Source organism: Diabrotica virgifera, chromosome 9 (genome assembly GCF_917563875.1).
Source record: "Diabrotica virgifera virgifera chromosome 9, PGI_DIABVI_V3a".
In the NCBI taxonomy this organism is placed as follows: domain Eukaryota; kingdom Metazoa; phylum Arthropoda; class Insecta; order Coleoptera; family Chrysomelidae; genus Diabrotica; species Diabrotica virgifera.
In genome coordinates, this window is record NC_065451.1 from 89,176,660 (window position 1) to 89,195,011 (window position 18,352).

The following is an 18,352-nucleotide window of genomic DNA, read 5'->3' on the forward strand; positions in this document are numbered from 1 at the left end:
ATACTTTTGTCAAAATCTAGTAATTAATTCTTATCTATTAATTAGTGTGTGTATATTTACGATTATAATTATTTATGGTATTATCTGTTTAAAAATGTATTTTGCACTAACTAGCAATATTTTTGTATAAATACTTTCTGTCTTTCTGTTAATTAAATATTATTTGATTTTAAAGCATAAACATAGAGCATGCCTTATTTAACCGACACAACTGTTTTGCTAGCAATTGTTTTGTTCATGGAGTGTAACGTAAGTGTTCATAACTTTACGGATTATAAAAAAAAACGCTGTGGTGTCCATCGAACTCCAAGAATTAGAGCTTTTAAAGTACCAGGCTTCGCTGTATAAAAATAATTATTTGTCATGTATAGAGGAACAAAATAGGTGTACACGCCAACTACATAACGCTACTCAAACCTATGAAATCATGTTTAAGGCCGAAGAACTAGCCTCAAATGTGAAAAGGAACCGAGTTATGACAGCTTTGGGAGAAGAAATAAGTTTACAAAGAGAAATAAATAAAAATTTAACAGCGCAAATTACCAAATTGCCGGGAAATCTTACAGATCTAGTTAACGAACGGCAATGTATTCTAAAACAAAATAAAAACCGATTAAACCTTAATACTCATTTAAACGAAGGATTAGATGCATGTAAACATGAAAATAAGAAAATAGTAAAAAACAGATAGCACTACGGAGTAGAATAGAATAGAAAGCGGTTTAGGAATATACACACTTCGTGTTTAAATAAAAATCCGAACCGCTTTGTGGTATGTATACCATATCATAAATCAGTTGATGGATAGTTTTACTGGGAGGATGCAGAAAAACTCCCGATGCGATTTGATACCCCCTTGCCTGACAACGATACCTGCTGCGAAAATTGGTGCGCAAATGATCTCCATATGTGCCCTGATTGATGTGTACATGAAAAATACTGTAAATTTTATACATTATCTATAATATGTTTTATTTATACACTATCTATACCGAACAACACACTAGTCACCCTTAGTTCTTATATTCCTTGCCTTCCCATTCTATCTGGCCTAGTTAGCAATTTTGATTTTAAAAATCCCTAAGTTTTTACTTTAATTGTAAAACGAAATTCGTAATAATATACCAATTAATTAAATGTTAAGAACTACTTTATTTTTCTGTACGTTATAATTACATTTTTAAAATTTTACTTTCTGTAATGAACAATTATACATATCAAGATACGTATACTTAGTTATTTTAGCCTCTTATTACCTGTTATCATAATTTACGATAGAATATTAATGTCAGAAATAAATTGTACTCATATTTTTATCAATACTTTAAAGTAAGAGGCATGTAGCCTAGTGGGAAGAGGTGCGGTTGCTGAAAAGAGGGACGTCGGGTCAAATCCCCACGAGTGCATGGCTTTTTATTTATCGGTTCATAATAAATATATAATAATTAATTAAACCTTTGACTAAAAACTAGTGGGCATGCAAATAGATACATTTAGTTGTTCTAAGGTGGGTAGGTGCTATAGTGAAGAGTTTTCCCACATAAAATTGCCGAAATTTGGGGGTGGGCCAAACGCCGAAATTTGGGTGGGCCAAAACACTGAAATTTTCCGACGATCTACAAAATTTTCTCATAGTTTAGTGTCCCACCTCCTACTCTTAGACGTGTTATCGTTTAATGACAAATAATTCTTGAGAGTAGAAACTATGCCCAAGTTTCGAACAGAGTCCAAAGTAACTCCATTCATCTCATATCTGATTTTTCGAAACAAATAGGCAATAGCGTTATTAATAAATTTCAGTTTTGTAGGAACTTTATATTTATCTGTTAAAATGTGTCCTTCAATGTAAATATAACTATTGGAAGAGTTAGAGACTCCAAATCTTGAATTGGAATTTTTATGATTTTTATGAAGTTAACTAAAATTAACTAATGTCTATTCGGTTGACTTACAACGATTAGGGATTAATAAAGAAACAAACGAATCGGCAGGTCGATTGTAATATTTTAGGTATACCAGTAGCATAAGCGTAGACCTCGGGTGCGTAGAGGGCCAATATCTATGTAATTATTAAATTTTTAGTAATTTTTTGGTTAAAATTTAATAAACAAGATAACTTAAGGAAAAATAATAAGATGGATAATAAAACACAATGCACCGTTGTTAGAAATACCTTTCTTAGCAAAAACAATACTAACTTAGGAGTAAGATTATGCAAAACACCTGACTAAAATATTTTCCCGAGCGGATGCGAAGAGACTTCCTTGACTAAAAGAACAATTAGGATTTACCCGCAAGTAATATTTTAAATACGAAAAAATATATAGGTTAGTGCCGATTCGATATGCGGTCTACCATCCAATATGCGGTCCACCGCAGAGTAGCTAATTGCTAATTCGTTATGTGGTCTATCACAGAGTAGTTATTTCGATATGCGGCCACCACTAAATAATGTTATTGCATTCAGTAAATTTTGCATCTACTCGTATATACAGTAGGGTGCAAATAAAAGGAATGAATTCGTTATTTCGTAAACCGATGATATTAGGGAAAATCCCGAAAGATTCCGATTTTTGTTTTTAAATTATGATATTTTGGCATACATATCATACTCGTGTCGTCATCCATCTGGGTGTGATGACGTAATCGATGATTTTTTAAATGAGAATAGGGGAAATTTGGTGAAATCGGCAGAACAAGTTTATGGCAAGTCCTACATAACATAGAAGAGGATAACAGAAAAGCGCTTTGTGAAAGAAGTTCTGTTGTACACAAGAGAATTGAGTTTCTGAGAAAATATAACAAATTTAAAGAAAAAGGGTCAACTTTTGTATATTTAGACGAAACATGGATATTTTCTAAGGGTGCTACCAAGAGAATATGGCAAGATGACAACATAAAATCGATCAAGCATACTGGTGGCTTTATAGAAGACAGGCTTTATATGTAGAAAGTGCTAATTTAATATTTTCGTCTACATCAAAAAATAGTGACTATCATGACAATATGAACACGGAAATGTTTGTGAGATGGTTGAGTGAAAAACTTCTTCCCGGATTTAGTGAACCCAGCGTAATTATTTTAGACAATGCGCCTTACCATTCAGAAATACTAAACAAAAGTCCCACAAATTCGTGGAATGTAGATCAAATTAAAGAATGGCTAACAAATGAACGCATATCTATTCCACAGCATATATTAAAGTCTGAGTTGTTACGTTTTACAAAAGAACATGCGAAACCAAAAATCTTTATGGTGGATCTGGTTATTGAAAGTTACGGGCATCAAGTTTTACGTCTTCCACCATACCACTGCCAGTTTAATCCCATCAAATATATATGGGGAACAGCAAAACAATATTACTATAACCATATTGGGCCTAATGGTTATACTGACGAAGCGGTTTGGGAAACTTGGCGAGAAGCACTTTCAATTGCAACTCCAGAAGTATGGCGGAACTGTATATCCAAGTTAGAAAAATTAATTGAGGATTGGTGGATTCGTGAAAATAAAATTAACGAAATAAGCCCAATCATAATAACAATTAACGGCGACGAAAGCGATGACGATGGCAGCGATGGAGATGATAGTGGGAACAATAACGACTAAATCATTTTAGTAAAAAAATTGGTACGTATATTGACTTAATAATATTTAGCAGTTTACTTAAATATTTGATGTTTACATAATGCATTACTGTAGGATTTCCGGATCCTTTTTAAGGCGTGATCATTTTAGATCATTTGTTTGAAATCGAAACTATTTGTAGATATTGTAGGTACATACATATTATAATATTGTTTTTAATTAATTTTATTTACGGGAAAAATACCCCATTATACATATAAACTATAAAATATACATAACTAACATAGAAAACATGCGATCTGATAAAAGAATAAAACAAGCTGAAGTTAATTTACAACGTCATATAAATGCTTTTTACACGCGTCAATTGACTTTAATTTTAAAACATCCAACTTATAGGTCTGGATCCAGCGAATGAAAAAAAAGTTGATTAATAGCAAGCTGAAAATTTGTTAATAGCTTAAAGGTGTCTAGTCGGATAAACTTTGATATATGAGAACACTGGAACAGGGGCAGTTTTAATTGTGGAACAGGTTAAAAATTTCGAAAGGTCACACCACGAAAACTGCACATTTATTTTGTCCGGCAGAACAGAATTAAACTCTCCGAACAGAGATTAAACTCGCATGCAAAAATCAGACTGCTATTTATCACCTGTCATAATTCCTGTCATTTGACATATTCTACATGTTCCACTCATTAAAACGCCCATTTGGTGATAAATAGCAGTCTGATTTTTGCATGAGGGTTTAATCTCTGTTCGAAGAGTTTAAGTCTGTTCTGTAGGAAAAAATACATGTGCCGTTTTCGTGGCCTGACCGTTCCAAATTTTTAACCTGTTCTACAATTAAAACTTCCCTGTTCCAGTGTTACCATATATCAAAATTTGTCTGACCCTTAAGCTATTAACAAATTTTCAGCTTACTATTAATCAACGTTTTTTTCATACGCGGGATCCAGACCTATTATTGACTATAGGCTGCATTGGGGCCGCTTTAATATATCAATTAAATTGATTGTGGCTTTATATAAAACCATTTTAGAGATTAAATCAAAACACCAACAATACAGCAACGATTAGCCTTCTACCTTTTATAAGTTAGAATTTGTTTTATTTTTATTATATTGCTATTCATGCCACAATTAAAATTAGATATATTGATTTTTTGCTACGAGTAATGAACTGTTATAAAGAATCATGAAATTATATCGTTTAGGCTTGTGAGGCTATACAAACACCTAAAATTTAAAATTATTTGATTTATATAAGAACCCCCTCAAATAAAAAATGACTGCGCCCATGTGTAGTCAAACAACAGCGGACCAGTCAATTTGTTCATTTCTTTAATCCGTCACCGGTGTAAGCCTACCGAATAGACAGTACCACAGCGGTGTACACTGAATTTTTATTTTACTCATTTTTAGCAACATTAAGAAACTTTCTCAGAGAAAGACTTGCTCCCCATCTCATTAACCGACCAATCGGGGTTGTCTTCGGACAAGCGGAGGCGGCCCCGATACATGGACAATATATTGGCCGGTATAAAAACCACCGGCTCTTCATAGTACAGGAAGAGCAGGAGGTCCATATATGGGCCTATAAAATTGGTAAGTCTATTTTTGATTTTAAATTAAGACGATAAACCCTGTTACATATTGCAGCAATGGTTGTCGCCTCAAGAAATGGGCAAAAATTTGTTTCAGTTAACATTAAAGTGCGGAAACGTAAACATGCTTCCGATAAAATATCAGTATCCTGTTTACAATAGGTTTTTATCTCTTTTTGGAAATCAAACACATAATTTTCATCTACCCATTCTTTATGAAATTTTAATAGTTTTTCTCGAGCGTCATCATCTTTTAAGGAGTCTACATCAAAAGACTCAATTGATGGTATATTTCCTATGCAATATTGGTTCTTTAATGTATTAAACAGATGAGGAAAATATCCCTTTTTTTAATTCGTCAAAGCCAAAAGCCTTGGGAAGCGCGCTAAACGACATGGGAAAATAATTAAACGAATCCAAAAACCTAACGTTAATAACATTCATTGAAATTAATTTTGTCCCACGCATAATAAGATTGAGTTTAAGATCGGTTTTTGTAAGAATGTAATTAAGAACGAACTGATTATCAAATTTTTCTCCAAAGTGAGAAATTATACACACGCGTTTAACCCGTTTTCTAATTTTAAGAATGTGAGTCATAAACAATGCTATAACCTCTTTTCCGCTCAAAACCTGTCAATTTTGATAGAAATATAATTTTTTTCGTTAATACACACGTAACAGCATTGATTAAAAACACATAAATTAGGTTCATGTTTAACACCAGTTTGCATTCCTAAATATTCCGTTTCTTGGCGCGTTTCCAAATCATAAAAAATAAAAATAAAGCTGTCAATTGGAGGCGAAGTATTATCGATTTGGCTCTCCCCGAGACTGTAATTTTTCCTTGCCGTTGGTGGGAGGGCTGAGTAACTGGTCTTGGTCCCTTATTTTGTGAGGGGAGCACGACCAGCGAAACCAAACACAGTCTCCGCGTCCAGTGCCTGTGCACCGGGTGACCGCCGGACACCGCCACTGGACGCGAAAAGGCGCAGCAACTGAGGCGAACAGTTGCTGCGCCTTCGCCTTCAGCATATACAGATACCCTTCCCTGCTCCTACGGCCACTCGAAACCCAAACATGTCGCCCTCCCCCAACAAACTCTTTCTCACCTTTTTGTGAGTCGACTTATCCGAGCGCGAGTGGCTGATTCCTGATCACATCCCTGCCCCACATCCACTATCCCTCCACTTACCTCACTACCCCAATCCAAAGTGTAAGGCAACGTGCCGATGGATGAATGGCCGCTGGGGCATATGCGGTCGCGAACGTTCCCCTGGGGGAACCAGGCGAAACCCCCTTGTATGCAGCCTTACTCCGGCATGCGGGGCTCTGCCGGAGTGGACCGACATTCCCTAGCTACTCGTGGGAACAACCATGGACAAGAAAGAATTAAAAGGAAAAAAAATACAGCGGGAATACACCGCTAAATCGAAGAAGAAGAAGGAAGGAAAACACTCTCCTTCAACCTCTCGGGAAGCTCCCCGAGAGGCAGGAAAGTCGAGGACCGGTCCCTCAGACTCCATTGTGGGAATACACCACAAGGGTAAATCTGAGGTGGGGAAGGACCTCCAAAGGCCCTCGACCTCTAGACAGCCTCCACTCCCAAACTTGGGAGAACCTGGAGGCAGGGATGACCCACTGAGACGTGGGCTCAGCGGAGCGGGCTGCAGATGGTACTTGAGGTACCTCAGTCAGGGAATTTCCCCTGAAACAGCAAGAAAGAAGGCCTTGGAGCATAAAAACCAAGAGCCTGCTAGTCAAAAAAGAAAGCGGACTGAGACGGTCATCAGTCCTGCTCAGAAAGAGGTGAAAAGGAAGAAGGAGGAAGTGGGAGAACAGACCACTACCTCAGTAGGTATGAGCAGCTATGCAGCTGCTCTAAAATCGGAGAAGATTGCCATTCTCCCCAAAGGGTTCCCTGAGAACACCCTCAGCGCGGAACAGCAGACTTTGGTGGAGGAGGCAATAGTTCAAGAAATGTTCACCGGATGGGAGCACAAGCTCCAGTTCGGCGGCATCCACTTCAAGCCGGGCTACTTGGTAGTTGACTGTGAAACACCACAGTCAGCGGAGTGGCTAAGGTTGAAGGTGCCACAAATTAGGAAGTGGGAGGGTGGAGAACTCACAACATGTAAGGGAGACGACATCCCTAGATCACATGTTGTGACAGTTTTCCTCCCCAGAAGCAAGGGGCTATCAGCTGAGAAATTACTTCAGCTGATAGAGGTACAAAATGAGGGCCTAGCAATAGGTAGGTGGAAGGTCCTGAGTGCTAAGGAAGAGGCGGCAGGGCAACTCTTGAGGGCAGCGATAGACGAGCTATCCTGCGCTGCCCTCAGGAAGAACGGATGCACCATTTTTTACCGGTTCGGGAAAATCCCCGTTCATGGTATAAAACGGGAAACAGAAAAGGAGACTCCGGGGAGCAGCGGTGGGTTAGTAACCACCGAGGTCGAGGAAGCGCCTCCGGTGCCCTCTGCATCGCGGGGTACTGATGTGCCCGGCGATGCCGAGAGCGTCGGAGACCACCACAGCACCGATCTATATCGGGACTCGGAGGACATGGAGACAGCCGAAGCAACTAACGTTGAAGAAGACAAGGACAAAACACTTGTCGGGGGGGAAGAAGGTGAGAAAGAAACCTCACCTCAAATAACCAAATAAGTAGGGGCAGGGAAAAGGGAAAAGGGAGGAGGAAAAAAAAATGGGAATTAATATTGCTCAGATAAACGCCCATCACGCCAAGGGATCATCGGCGGTCATCCTAAGGACGTTTATCAGAAACCAATTGGGATTTGTACTGATTCAGGAACCATGGGTTCGTGACGGTCAGGTGAGAGGACTCACAAGCAGAGAAGCTAAGCTGATATACAAAGTAAGTAATGTTGACAAACCCAGAGCATGCATCTTGGTAAGTAACAGTATTAATCACTTTTGTGTTTCAGAATTTATGACGAGAGACCTTGTTCCGATTCGAGCAAACCTTGAGTTCGGAAAAGGGCGTCAAGAAGTTATGATAGTCTCATGCTACTTTGCAGGAGACGGGACTGCACCGCCTCCAGAACTGCAAAGACTAGTAGAGTACTGTGAGCAGAAGAAACTACCGCTTCTCCTAGGATGTGACGCTAATGGTCACAATACCGTATGGGGGAGCACAGACACCAATGAAAGAGGTGAGAAAATTTTAGAATTTATTCTTAGTAAGAATCTTGTCATACACAATATAGGGAATACCCCTACTTTTGTAACTAAAACAGGAAAGGAGTGCTAGATATAACTGTAAGCACACCGAATCTCTGATCATAGAATAATTATGTTCAGGTTAGATTGTAGTCCTCCTGAGCCAAAACTCAGGAGAAACCCCAGGAAAACAAACTGGGATGAATACAACTCTAACCTGAGGAGAAATCTTGTAAGTCTTCGTACTAAAGGAAATGCCAGAAACCACCTGGCATTAGAAAATGATGTCATAGAACTTAACGAGGTAATACTCGACGCCTATGAATCAAGTTGTCCTCTTCAGAGGACCAGAAAATCAAAAGATGCAATATGGTGGAACGAACATCTGTCAAACCTAAGATCCGAGACGCGACAGCTCTTCAACAGAGCCAAACGTAACGGAGATTGGCAGAGATACACCGAGAAACTCACATTATACAATAAAGAGATTAGAAAGGCTAAAAGAAATAGCTTCAGAAAATTCTGCGAAGAAATAGACACTACTCCCTCTGCAGCAAGGCTACACAAGGTCTTGGCAAAGGGAAGAGTAGATACAGTAATGGCACTACGGAAGCCAGACGGAAGCTTCACAAAAAGCGAGAAAGAACGAGCTTTGCTCTTGTTAGAAACTCACTTTCCTGGAGGAGCAATCACTTCAGGAAAAAAGAGTGAGCAAATCAGAAGACCTACCAGGGAAGACACTGCAATGGCAAAACACATCTGCAGTGAAGAACGGCTGAAATGGGCTATGAACACCTTTCAGCCGTTCAAAACACCTGGAACGGATGGAATATTTCCTGCCCTACTTCAACAGGGCCAAGAGGCAATCATTCCTCATATGGTCCGAATCAGTCGGAGCAGTCTTGAACTGGGATACATACCAGAAGCATGGAGAAGGGCCAAAGTCACCTTCATCCCAAAAGTAGGGAAACGGGATACTACGCACCCTAAATCCCTTAGACCGATCAGCCTCACATCGTTTATTTTTAAAACGATGGAAAAAGCTGTAGACAACTACATTAGAACAGAAATCTTGGAACAGGTGCCATTGCACCCCCGTCAACATGCGTATCAAGCGAGAAAATCCACGGAAACCGCCTTGACACAATTGACTGATGAAATCCAAGATGCTCTGAATAAGAAAGAGACCGTGGTATGTGCCTTTCTAGATATAGAAGGGGCTTTTGACAACACGCCACATGAAGCCGTCAAAAGAGCACTGCATGAGAGAGGAGTAGATGGAATGACCTCCACCTGGATGTCGCAACTGCTATCTACGAGAATCGCAGAAATGGAGACAGGACAAGACACTATCTTCATTAATGTGACCAGAGGCTGTCCGCAGGGGGGAGTTGCGTCCCCACTCATGTGGAGTCTCACTGTGGACAGCCTACTCTGTCAATTGACCAGGGAAGGCATACCATGTCAAGGATATTCCGACGACATGGTCATCCTTGCAAAAGGAAAGTACGAAAATATCCTCTGCGACATAGTTCAAAGAGGACTGAATATTGCAAACCAATGGTGTGACTCGTTGGGACTTAACATCAACCCCACTAAAACCACACTAGTAGCCTTTACAAGGAAAAAGAACCCGAATTTAAAAACCATAAAAATAGGGGAGGATATCGTCGAATGGAAAACAGAGGTCAAATATCTAGGGCTGATCCTAGATAGCAAGTTACTCTGGAATAAACACGAAGAGGAAGTAATACACAAAGCCACCAAGGCCCTCATGGTGTGTAAGAACATTGCAGGGAAAAACTGGGGATGTAACCCACGTATTCTGCAATGGATGTACACAGCAATAGTGAGACCACTAATCACTTATGGGGCAGTAGCTTGGGGCACAAGAGCTAATCTGAATACGACAAAGAAAAAGCTTTCGAAGATTCAGAGACTAGCCTGTGCATGTATCACTGGAGCAATGGGAACCTGCCCCACAGCTGCAATGGAGGTGATTTTAAACTTGACCCCACTGCACATTCAGTTAGAAAATGTAAGGAAGAAAACAATATACAGGATGATCAGAGAAGGAATCATCAGAGAAAAACCTCGATCACTTCAATTTGATCAAACTTGGGAAATGCCCCAAGATGATATGCCGAAGAAATTCAACTTTGTGAGAAAATTCATCACTAAGCTGAGCAATAAATCTGAATGGGACGAAGATACCATACAGAACTTGAACCCAAATGCCATAAAGTGGTATACGGATGGCTCCAAACTGGAAGAGGGAACTGGAATAGGAGTCTTTGGACCGAGAGCCAAACACTCAGAAAGCTTGGGCACATACCCAAGCATCTTTCAAGCAGAAATCCGTGCCATCGAAAGATGTGTGGAATTTAACATTGGAAGAAACTATCGCAGACAAGAGATTGTAATCATGTCGGATAGTCAAGCAGCCATCAAAGCACTGAGCTCACATATAATCAGTTCTAAGATGGTTTGGGAGTGCCTAGGAAAGCTAAATGAACTAGGCCAGAAGAACCTTGTCACCCTCCTATGGGTCCCAGGACACATAGGAATTGGAGGGAACGAAACAGCAGATCAGCTGGCGAAAAAAGGAGCCGAAACCCCATATCTGGGACCAGAACCATCATGTGGGATCAGCAGTAGCGCAATCTTAGGAGAACTAAGAGGAGAATTGGAGAGGGAAAAGTCCAAGTACTGGAATCAGTTGGAAGGATTGAGACAAGCCAAGACAATTCTGGGAAATTATAACCAGAATAGATCTCTTAGCTTTCTCAACCTCAGTAAAAAGAAGATCCGGATTTTGACGGGAATAATGACCGGGCATTGCCGGTTAAGAAGTCACATGAAGAAGCTAGGATTGGTAGATGAAGCAAAATGCAGATTCTGTGAGGAAGAGGACGAAACCTCAATACACATACTCTCAGAATGTCCTGCATTGCAGAACTCCAGGGCCAGATACCTAGGGGCACATGAAATAGAAGAGGAGAACCTGCCTGAATTGAAGCCCGACGATGTCCTAATCTTTCTTAGGAAAATAGGACTGGAAGAGCTGCTATAGGTCTGAGAAAACATCAGACTCATGGCAAGCAAGGGGGACACAATAGATCCTACGGGTCGCAGTGTACCTATCACCCCTATCTACATACATACATACATACATACATTATCGATTTGTATATAACATAAATGATCTATTACCTGGTGTTTACGACAAATCTTGCAATATATTTCTCCGCAGATATGGTCTCTATTTATGGGTACAACCTTTAAACAATTCTCACAGCAACGTATCTCTTCGCATACATTAAAGCGTATATTGAGGCCATTATTTGCAAAACTCGCTAATCGACAAAAGTTTCGAAAATGATTTTTTTTGTAAAGTTTATTTTAATTTTAACGACGTTCTACACCTTCGACAAAGAATTAAGGATTTGCATGAAATTTTAGTATGTTACAGTTTACTTCAAAAAACTAAGATTTGATTTTTTAAAAATTGTTTTACCGTGCCCTTTAATTACTATTAAGGGACAAAGTTAAGTTTTAACACGGGCTCTTATGGGAATTCTTAAAAAGTTAATAACTTTTGACCCAAATTTACGATTTTAAATTATTTGTGCTTAAATTAAAGGTTTTTTTGTAAGGAATAACATATTCAAAAATAAGGATTGTTTACCGTACCATTTATTTTTAATTTATTTATTATAATTAATTCCGTAATTTATTCCGTAAATTCCGTAATTTATTATAATTTATTTTTATAAAGTATTCAATACTGAAACATATGATTTGAGTATTCTGCTATAAATGCATTGTTACCAACTTTCGCTTGCATATAAGTTTCCCCCCCCCTTTCCTCTGAGAGGCATACCCCGCAACGAAGGTGTAGAATGTCGTTAAATAGGAATCGAATGATATAATCAGAATTTCTCAAAATTTGTTCTTTAGCATACAAATGCTGTCGAGGAAACTACAGTTATTTGCAGAACTCGCTCTTTGCTTTGAACGTTTATCTGCAAAACTCGCTGTTTGCTCAACCACCAATGAAATTTGCCGGTTGGTTCACGTGACAAACACGTTATTACAACAGCTGTGTGCTGTGTTGAAGAAACGAATTTTCAGTCGTTTGTAATTATTATTCAAGCGATTAAACGGTTATATTTTGGCGAATTAGGAACAGTTTTTTTATTGTTATGGAGTTAATAAGTGAAAATGGTTGTTCTGTTAAACCTAGTCCACAAGGAAAAGGACGCAAAAAAGTTCTTGAGCCAGAAACACATAAAAGGAATGTGGATAAACTTGCTAGGTGAGTGCTTCATATTAAAATTTATGATTTTAGACTTGTGCGACAATCACTTGATTTTTTATGCAGTTTCGCTTGTGTTTCGCGTTTTAACCTTGAGTAGGGTTACACAGAAAGTTTATTAAAAGAGTTGTATTGTTACAGAAATGCACCAAAAGCACTGCCGGCCTTTCCAACTTGTGGTCATAACGGACGACCCGGATTGCCGTATTATTGTACCACACTCACGATGAAGCAAGTGATAGATTTTCGTGCCTACCTTTATGAGTCAAAAGATAAAATTAAACAAGATCTTATCGATATTGGTATGTTGTAAGGGACAGAAACCGAAAAGAGGGAAATCTAATCATGCTGCAGTGTCGATAAAATACCATGTACGTTTGAGTGAAGGTAAGATGATTAGAGTATGTGCCAAGGCATTTCTAGGAATCACAAATTTAAGCAAGGACCGCATACAAAGAGTTGTAAGAAATTTTGTTATAACTGGGGAGCTACCCAGGGAACGTAGAGGTGGCAATAGAGTGGGTCCAAAAAATGATGAAAAAAGAAACTGCATCAAAAAATTTATAGAATCCATAACATGTACAGAATCTCATTACTGTAGAAGCAAGACAAGCGTGAGGGTATACTTGCCATGTGACTTGAATTTTAAGAAACTTTTCGACCATTATCTTCGGAGAGTGCCTCAGCCTATGCATGTGAAGCTTAGTTATTTTCGAAAGTATGTGAATGTTAACTACAACATCGCTTTTGGAACTCCGCTGACTGACTGTTGCTCCACTTGCTTGAGAACAAAGGAGCAGTTGAAAGTAGCAACTTCTTTAGCTGTTCGGCAAAAGTTAACCACTGAGCATCGTGTTCATATCGTAAAAGCAAAGGCTTTTTTCAAACTCCTTAAAAATCCGAAACCCAACACAACTTACTTTTCGTTCGACTGCCAAAAAAACTTAGCACTGCCTAGACTGCCTGATCAAGCAGCATATTTCAGCCAGCAAATAAACTATAATAATTTTACAATTGTTGCTGGAACTTCTGCAGATAAATTTAGACCAACAAATGTGTTTTCTTACGTGTGGACAGAAATTGACTCTCGAAAAGATTCTAATACAATAGCGTCAGCTTTGCAACATGCTCTAAAGAATTTTGATTTTGATGTCAGCATAGAAACAGTACGTTTGTTCGCTGATGGTTGCGGCGGACAAAACAAAAATTCGAATATGATGGCAATGTTGGCTTATTGGCTTCTAGAAGAATCGCCGAATCATATTAAACAAATTGAATTAATTTTTCCGATCGTCGGTCATTCCTTTATTCCACCTGATCGTATCTTCGGCCTTATAGAAAAAGACATTAAAAAAAGGCCTGTTATCGTGGAGATTAGTGGCTACGACGATTTAATCAGAAAGCATTCCACTGTACGGAAAATCGGTATTGATTGGGATGTGTTTGATTGGAGGACACAAACAAAACGAGTTATTAAGCTGCCTAGTTCATGGCACTTTGAATTTAACAAGGCAAAGCGGTTTATTTTTTACAAAAAAGCCAACAATGTTCTAGTCCAAGGTGAACCCAATTACCGAAATGACGTTGCAAAAGCTAAAAGTGTTTGTAAGAAAAATTTTTCTCTTTCTTCAATGGCTCCTAAGAAATTACCACTGGGAAAAGAACTAAAGGGGGATAAAGGAACTATTAATAGTCTCCTTTCCAAACACTATGGAGAAAATTGGAGAAGCCTTCCTGAACTAAATTTTTACAAAGAGCACTTGAAGACAGATTCTACGTCACCAGAAGAAACCGTTGATGGTTTGGAAAATTGCCAAAATGCAGAAAATGACTGTTTTTTGATTTGAGCATGACTGATTGATATTACTTTTGATTTTTTTTTGTTTAAACATTTTCCTTATATGAAAAAAAATTTTCATGAATAAATCCCTTATGTTTTTTATTGAACTAAATACGGTTTATTTTTTTATATATTTATTTGCAAAACTGGTTGTTTGCAATAAACATTTTTTTTTTCTAAAAATCTGTAAATATTTTAGGCTACAAACTTCTAATTTCTATTGCTAAAAACTATAAGCAACATTAATAAAACTCTTTACGTTGTGAGCTAAACGCTACTCGGCCGTTAATCGTTTTTTTTTTTTCGATTTCCCAAAAAATGACTTTCGAGCAAAGAGCAAGTTTTGCAAATAATGGCCTCTATGTTTGTTATAACATAATCCACCAAGAAATTATCTTTTACAGGAAACACATTTTACACGAATAGCATTTGTATCGCATGCTGGTGTTTGGCGACAACCATAGCATGTGGTGTAACATCTGTGGATTTTTTTCTGGTTATACGGGACGTGACATTTCTCGCAATAATATCCACAAGTAGACGCTGCTGTCAGCAAGGTTATTACGATGAATTGCTCTTCATGATGTAGTAAATTCAACGAAGGTCCATCGCCAGCTGTAAAAAATACCGTTCGGCCTTTACTACCATAAGTGTAGACAGTGATCTTATAGTTTTGCAAATATTCGGAAATTTTTTTAACTCGTTACATCCATAACCATCTTGGGGTGTCACCACACCGGAGTCCTCTATTAGTTGTACAGCCCTTGTTAACTGAATTTTTTCATAATCCCTTCGTACCCCGTCGTAATCGGCGTCTTTATTTACAAAAGGCATTGCAACCACTAAGCTTTTTGGTAAAGATAAACCATCCTTGTTTTTAATAAAAACAATGCCTCGTCTATTTTTACATTCTTCATTATAAGTGTTACACTTTATAGCTCTTGATGAGCCAGGTAGTGGGTTTGACATTTTAGGATGATTAGACCTATATTTACTTGGTTTACAATAAAAAGCAATACAAGTCCTAAAATTTTTAGTCAAAATTCCATGTTTGGGTTTGAGGGTTGAGCTGAAACAATTTTACTTATTATTTACTATATAGCGTTTGCTAATTGTCGTTATATTTTAAGTTTACATTTAATTGTGATGGTGATTTAACTGTTGTTACGGTTAATTGGAAAGTATTGGTATCCAGTCCGGCCGAATTTGATTGAAAAACAGATGAAATTTTACTTCATCGCCACTAATTTTAGATGCTTTTTTTAAAATGCATCCATGCCTCGCCCCCCAAAAAACTGTCTGAAGAAAAACTAAAACCCACTAAATCGGATGGTTCCACATATTCGGTTACTTTGTGTAACACCCCAGTAATGGCATCTTTTATCCATTTTATGGGGTAAGTACCATCAGGGATAGGGTTAATTGTAAATACCAGACATCGACGTCTCATTTTAAAATTTTCAGCATTTTGGATTAGTAGAATACCAAAGTTACTATGACTATAGAGATAGGGAAATCAATGTGTTAGAGAGAGAAGTACCTTTCCAATGAGTAAGAGTGAGATAGATGCTAACGTCACAAGTAACATAGTTATTATCCGCTAGGTGGTGGCGCCACCAATTCGCCATAAACAAAGATGGCAGCATAGCCACAACGGCACTAAAGCATTTCTCCGTTGTTATTAGTCCGACGTGTGAGGTATCATTGGAAAGGAGCGCGTTGGCTCGTCAGATCGTGACAAACAAAGGGATCGTTGGAAAGCGGCACGTTGCATATACTATATTTTATCTACGACCATAACATAATATGTTATTTAAACCAGTCACGTGCAGAAATCTAAGCTTTACGAGTTGCAAACTATATTTTATCTACGACCGTAACAAAATTTATGTTTAAGCGATGGTGACATTACATCCCGTTAGCATTGGTCTGATTGGAGATTGTGGTACGTTAAAGGTGTGGGGTGTATCGAATATGTTATTTAAACCATAAACTAACTGTTACGAGCTGCCTACTATATTTTATCTACGACCATAACACAATATGTTATTTAAACCAATCACGTGCAGAAATCTAAGCTTTACGAGTTGCATACTATATTTTATCTACGACCGTAACATAATTTATGTTTAAGCGATGGTGACATTACATCTCGTTAGCATTGGTCTGATTGGAGATTGTGATACGTTAAAGGTGTGGGGTGTATCGAATATGTTATTTAAACCATAAACTAACTGTTACGAGCTGCCTACTATATTTTATCTACGACCATAACACAATATGGTATTTAAACCAATCACGTGCAGAAATGTAAGCTTTACCAGTTGCATACTATATTTTATCTATTACCGTAACATAATTTATGTTTAAGCGATGGTGACATTACATCTCGTTAGCATTGGTCTGATTGGAGATTGTGATACGTTAAAGGTGTGTGGTGTATCGAATATCATAAACTAACTGTTACGAGCTACATACTATATTTTATCTACGACCATAATACAATCCTAACCGTAGACAAACGTGTGAGGAATCACATGATATAATTGAGTAATATAGAAAAATTAAACATCATGCCATAAAGACATTAGTTATGTATCTTTACTAATACAAATTTGTTAGTAGCATCATGTATTTGAGTGAGTACAGACATAAAGTTGAACAGTTTCAAGATAAACTCGTTGAGTTACAGAAAGATATTAAAGTATATCAGGATTTAAGAGAAATTATCAAACAATTAGAGAACATACATATTAGTGATAGAACATATCCACTAGGACATATTCAACCATGGACGATAACACCACCAGCAGGAACATGAAAAGTGAAATTAATAATATATTCGCATTGACATGTTTAATTTTAATACCTGTATTTATCTTAATTTTAAACATTATTTAAAAAAAATTGTAAAACTGCTAAAGCTATCATAATATCGCTACGTCTAAGACCAATATTTCTCATATTATTAATTCGATTGAGAAAATTATATATACACAAGTTACAAATAAGCAAAAATCGAACTCCTATTGGTCCAATGAAAAAATTCAACACGTTAAAAGGACCTTAGTTACGTATTTTCAGTCCTATTGGTCCACATGATTATTTAACAGAATAAAATGACACAGAAAAATGAAATTTCCCTTCCCCGTAGATCCGCCACTGCTAATATGGAAAAATATTATATTAGAAACTTTATTTAATTTTTGTTTAATAGCTAAATGATATATGGAAAAATATTAGAAACTTTGCTTAATTGCAAAGCAATTAGAAGGTAATTTAAAAAATACGTCACACTAATTGATATATGGGGAAAATACAATAATTAAAGACCCATCAATATAATTACTGGACATTGATATAAAAACGCGAAAAGCAGCGAAAATATTATTGCATTACTGTTTTCAAGACAGTTAAGTACATTTGGTATATTGCAGTAAATATAGAAGTAGGTACTATTTTTTACTTTATTCTGATATTTTATTTATATTCGTACCTTGTTATAGGTAATTTTTTCGATAAAAATAAACTAAAATACTTTTGTGACCTTTTTCTCTTAGATATATATTTTTTTTCTGTTTTATTTTTCTACTAGTTCTCGATATTTTTTCGTTTCGTGACTAAGTAGTTTTATTGCTCTTTGTACATTGTTCTCTTTTTTATAAATAGGTACTAATACACTGCTTCTCCATTCATCTGGCGTTTGTCCAACTTCCATAATTCTAATAAATTAACCTGTTAGCCAACTTGTTTCTGTCTTTATTAGAAATATCATCTGTCCCAACAGCTTTTTCTTTCTATATTTTTTGAAGTGCT

The 18,352-nt window shown here is 37.4% G+C and overlaps 2 protein-coding genes across 2 annotated transcripts; both read left to right on the top strand.

The window, feature by feature from the left end:
* The first annotated feature begins 3,006 nt into the window (after window positions 1–3,006).
* On the top strand, window positions 3,007–3,609 carry LOC126891094 (uncharacterized). Its single transcript, XM_050660272.1, has one exon. The coding sequence runs from the start codon at window positions 3,007–3,009 to the stop codon at window positions 3,607–3,609; it is 603 nt and encodes a 200-aa protein (XP_050516229.1).
* Window positions 3,610–6,572: 2,963 nt separating this feature from the next.
* On the top strand, window positions 6,573–7,862 carry LOC126891097 (uncharacterized). Its single transcript, XM_050660273.1, has one exon. It carries the CDS (start codon window positions 6,573–6,575, stop codon window positions 7,860–7,862), a length of 1,290 nt encoding a protein of 429 aa, XP_050516230.1.
* The last annotated feature ends 10,490 nt before the right edge of the window (window positions 7,863–18,352 follow it).

Coding starts and splice junctions, on each gene's coding strand:
- LOC126891094 (XM_050660272.1), top strand. CDS start 3,007: ATGAACACGGAAATGTTTGTGAGATGGTTGAGTGAAAAACTTCTTCCC.
- LOC126891097 (XM_050660273.1), top strand. CDS start 6,573: ATGGACAAGAAAGAATTAAAAGGAAAAAAAATACAGCGGGAATACACC.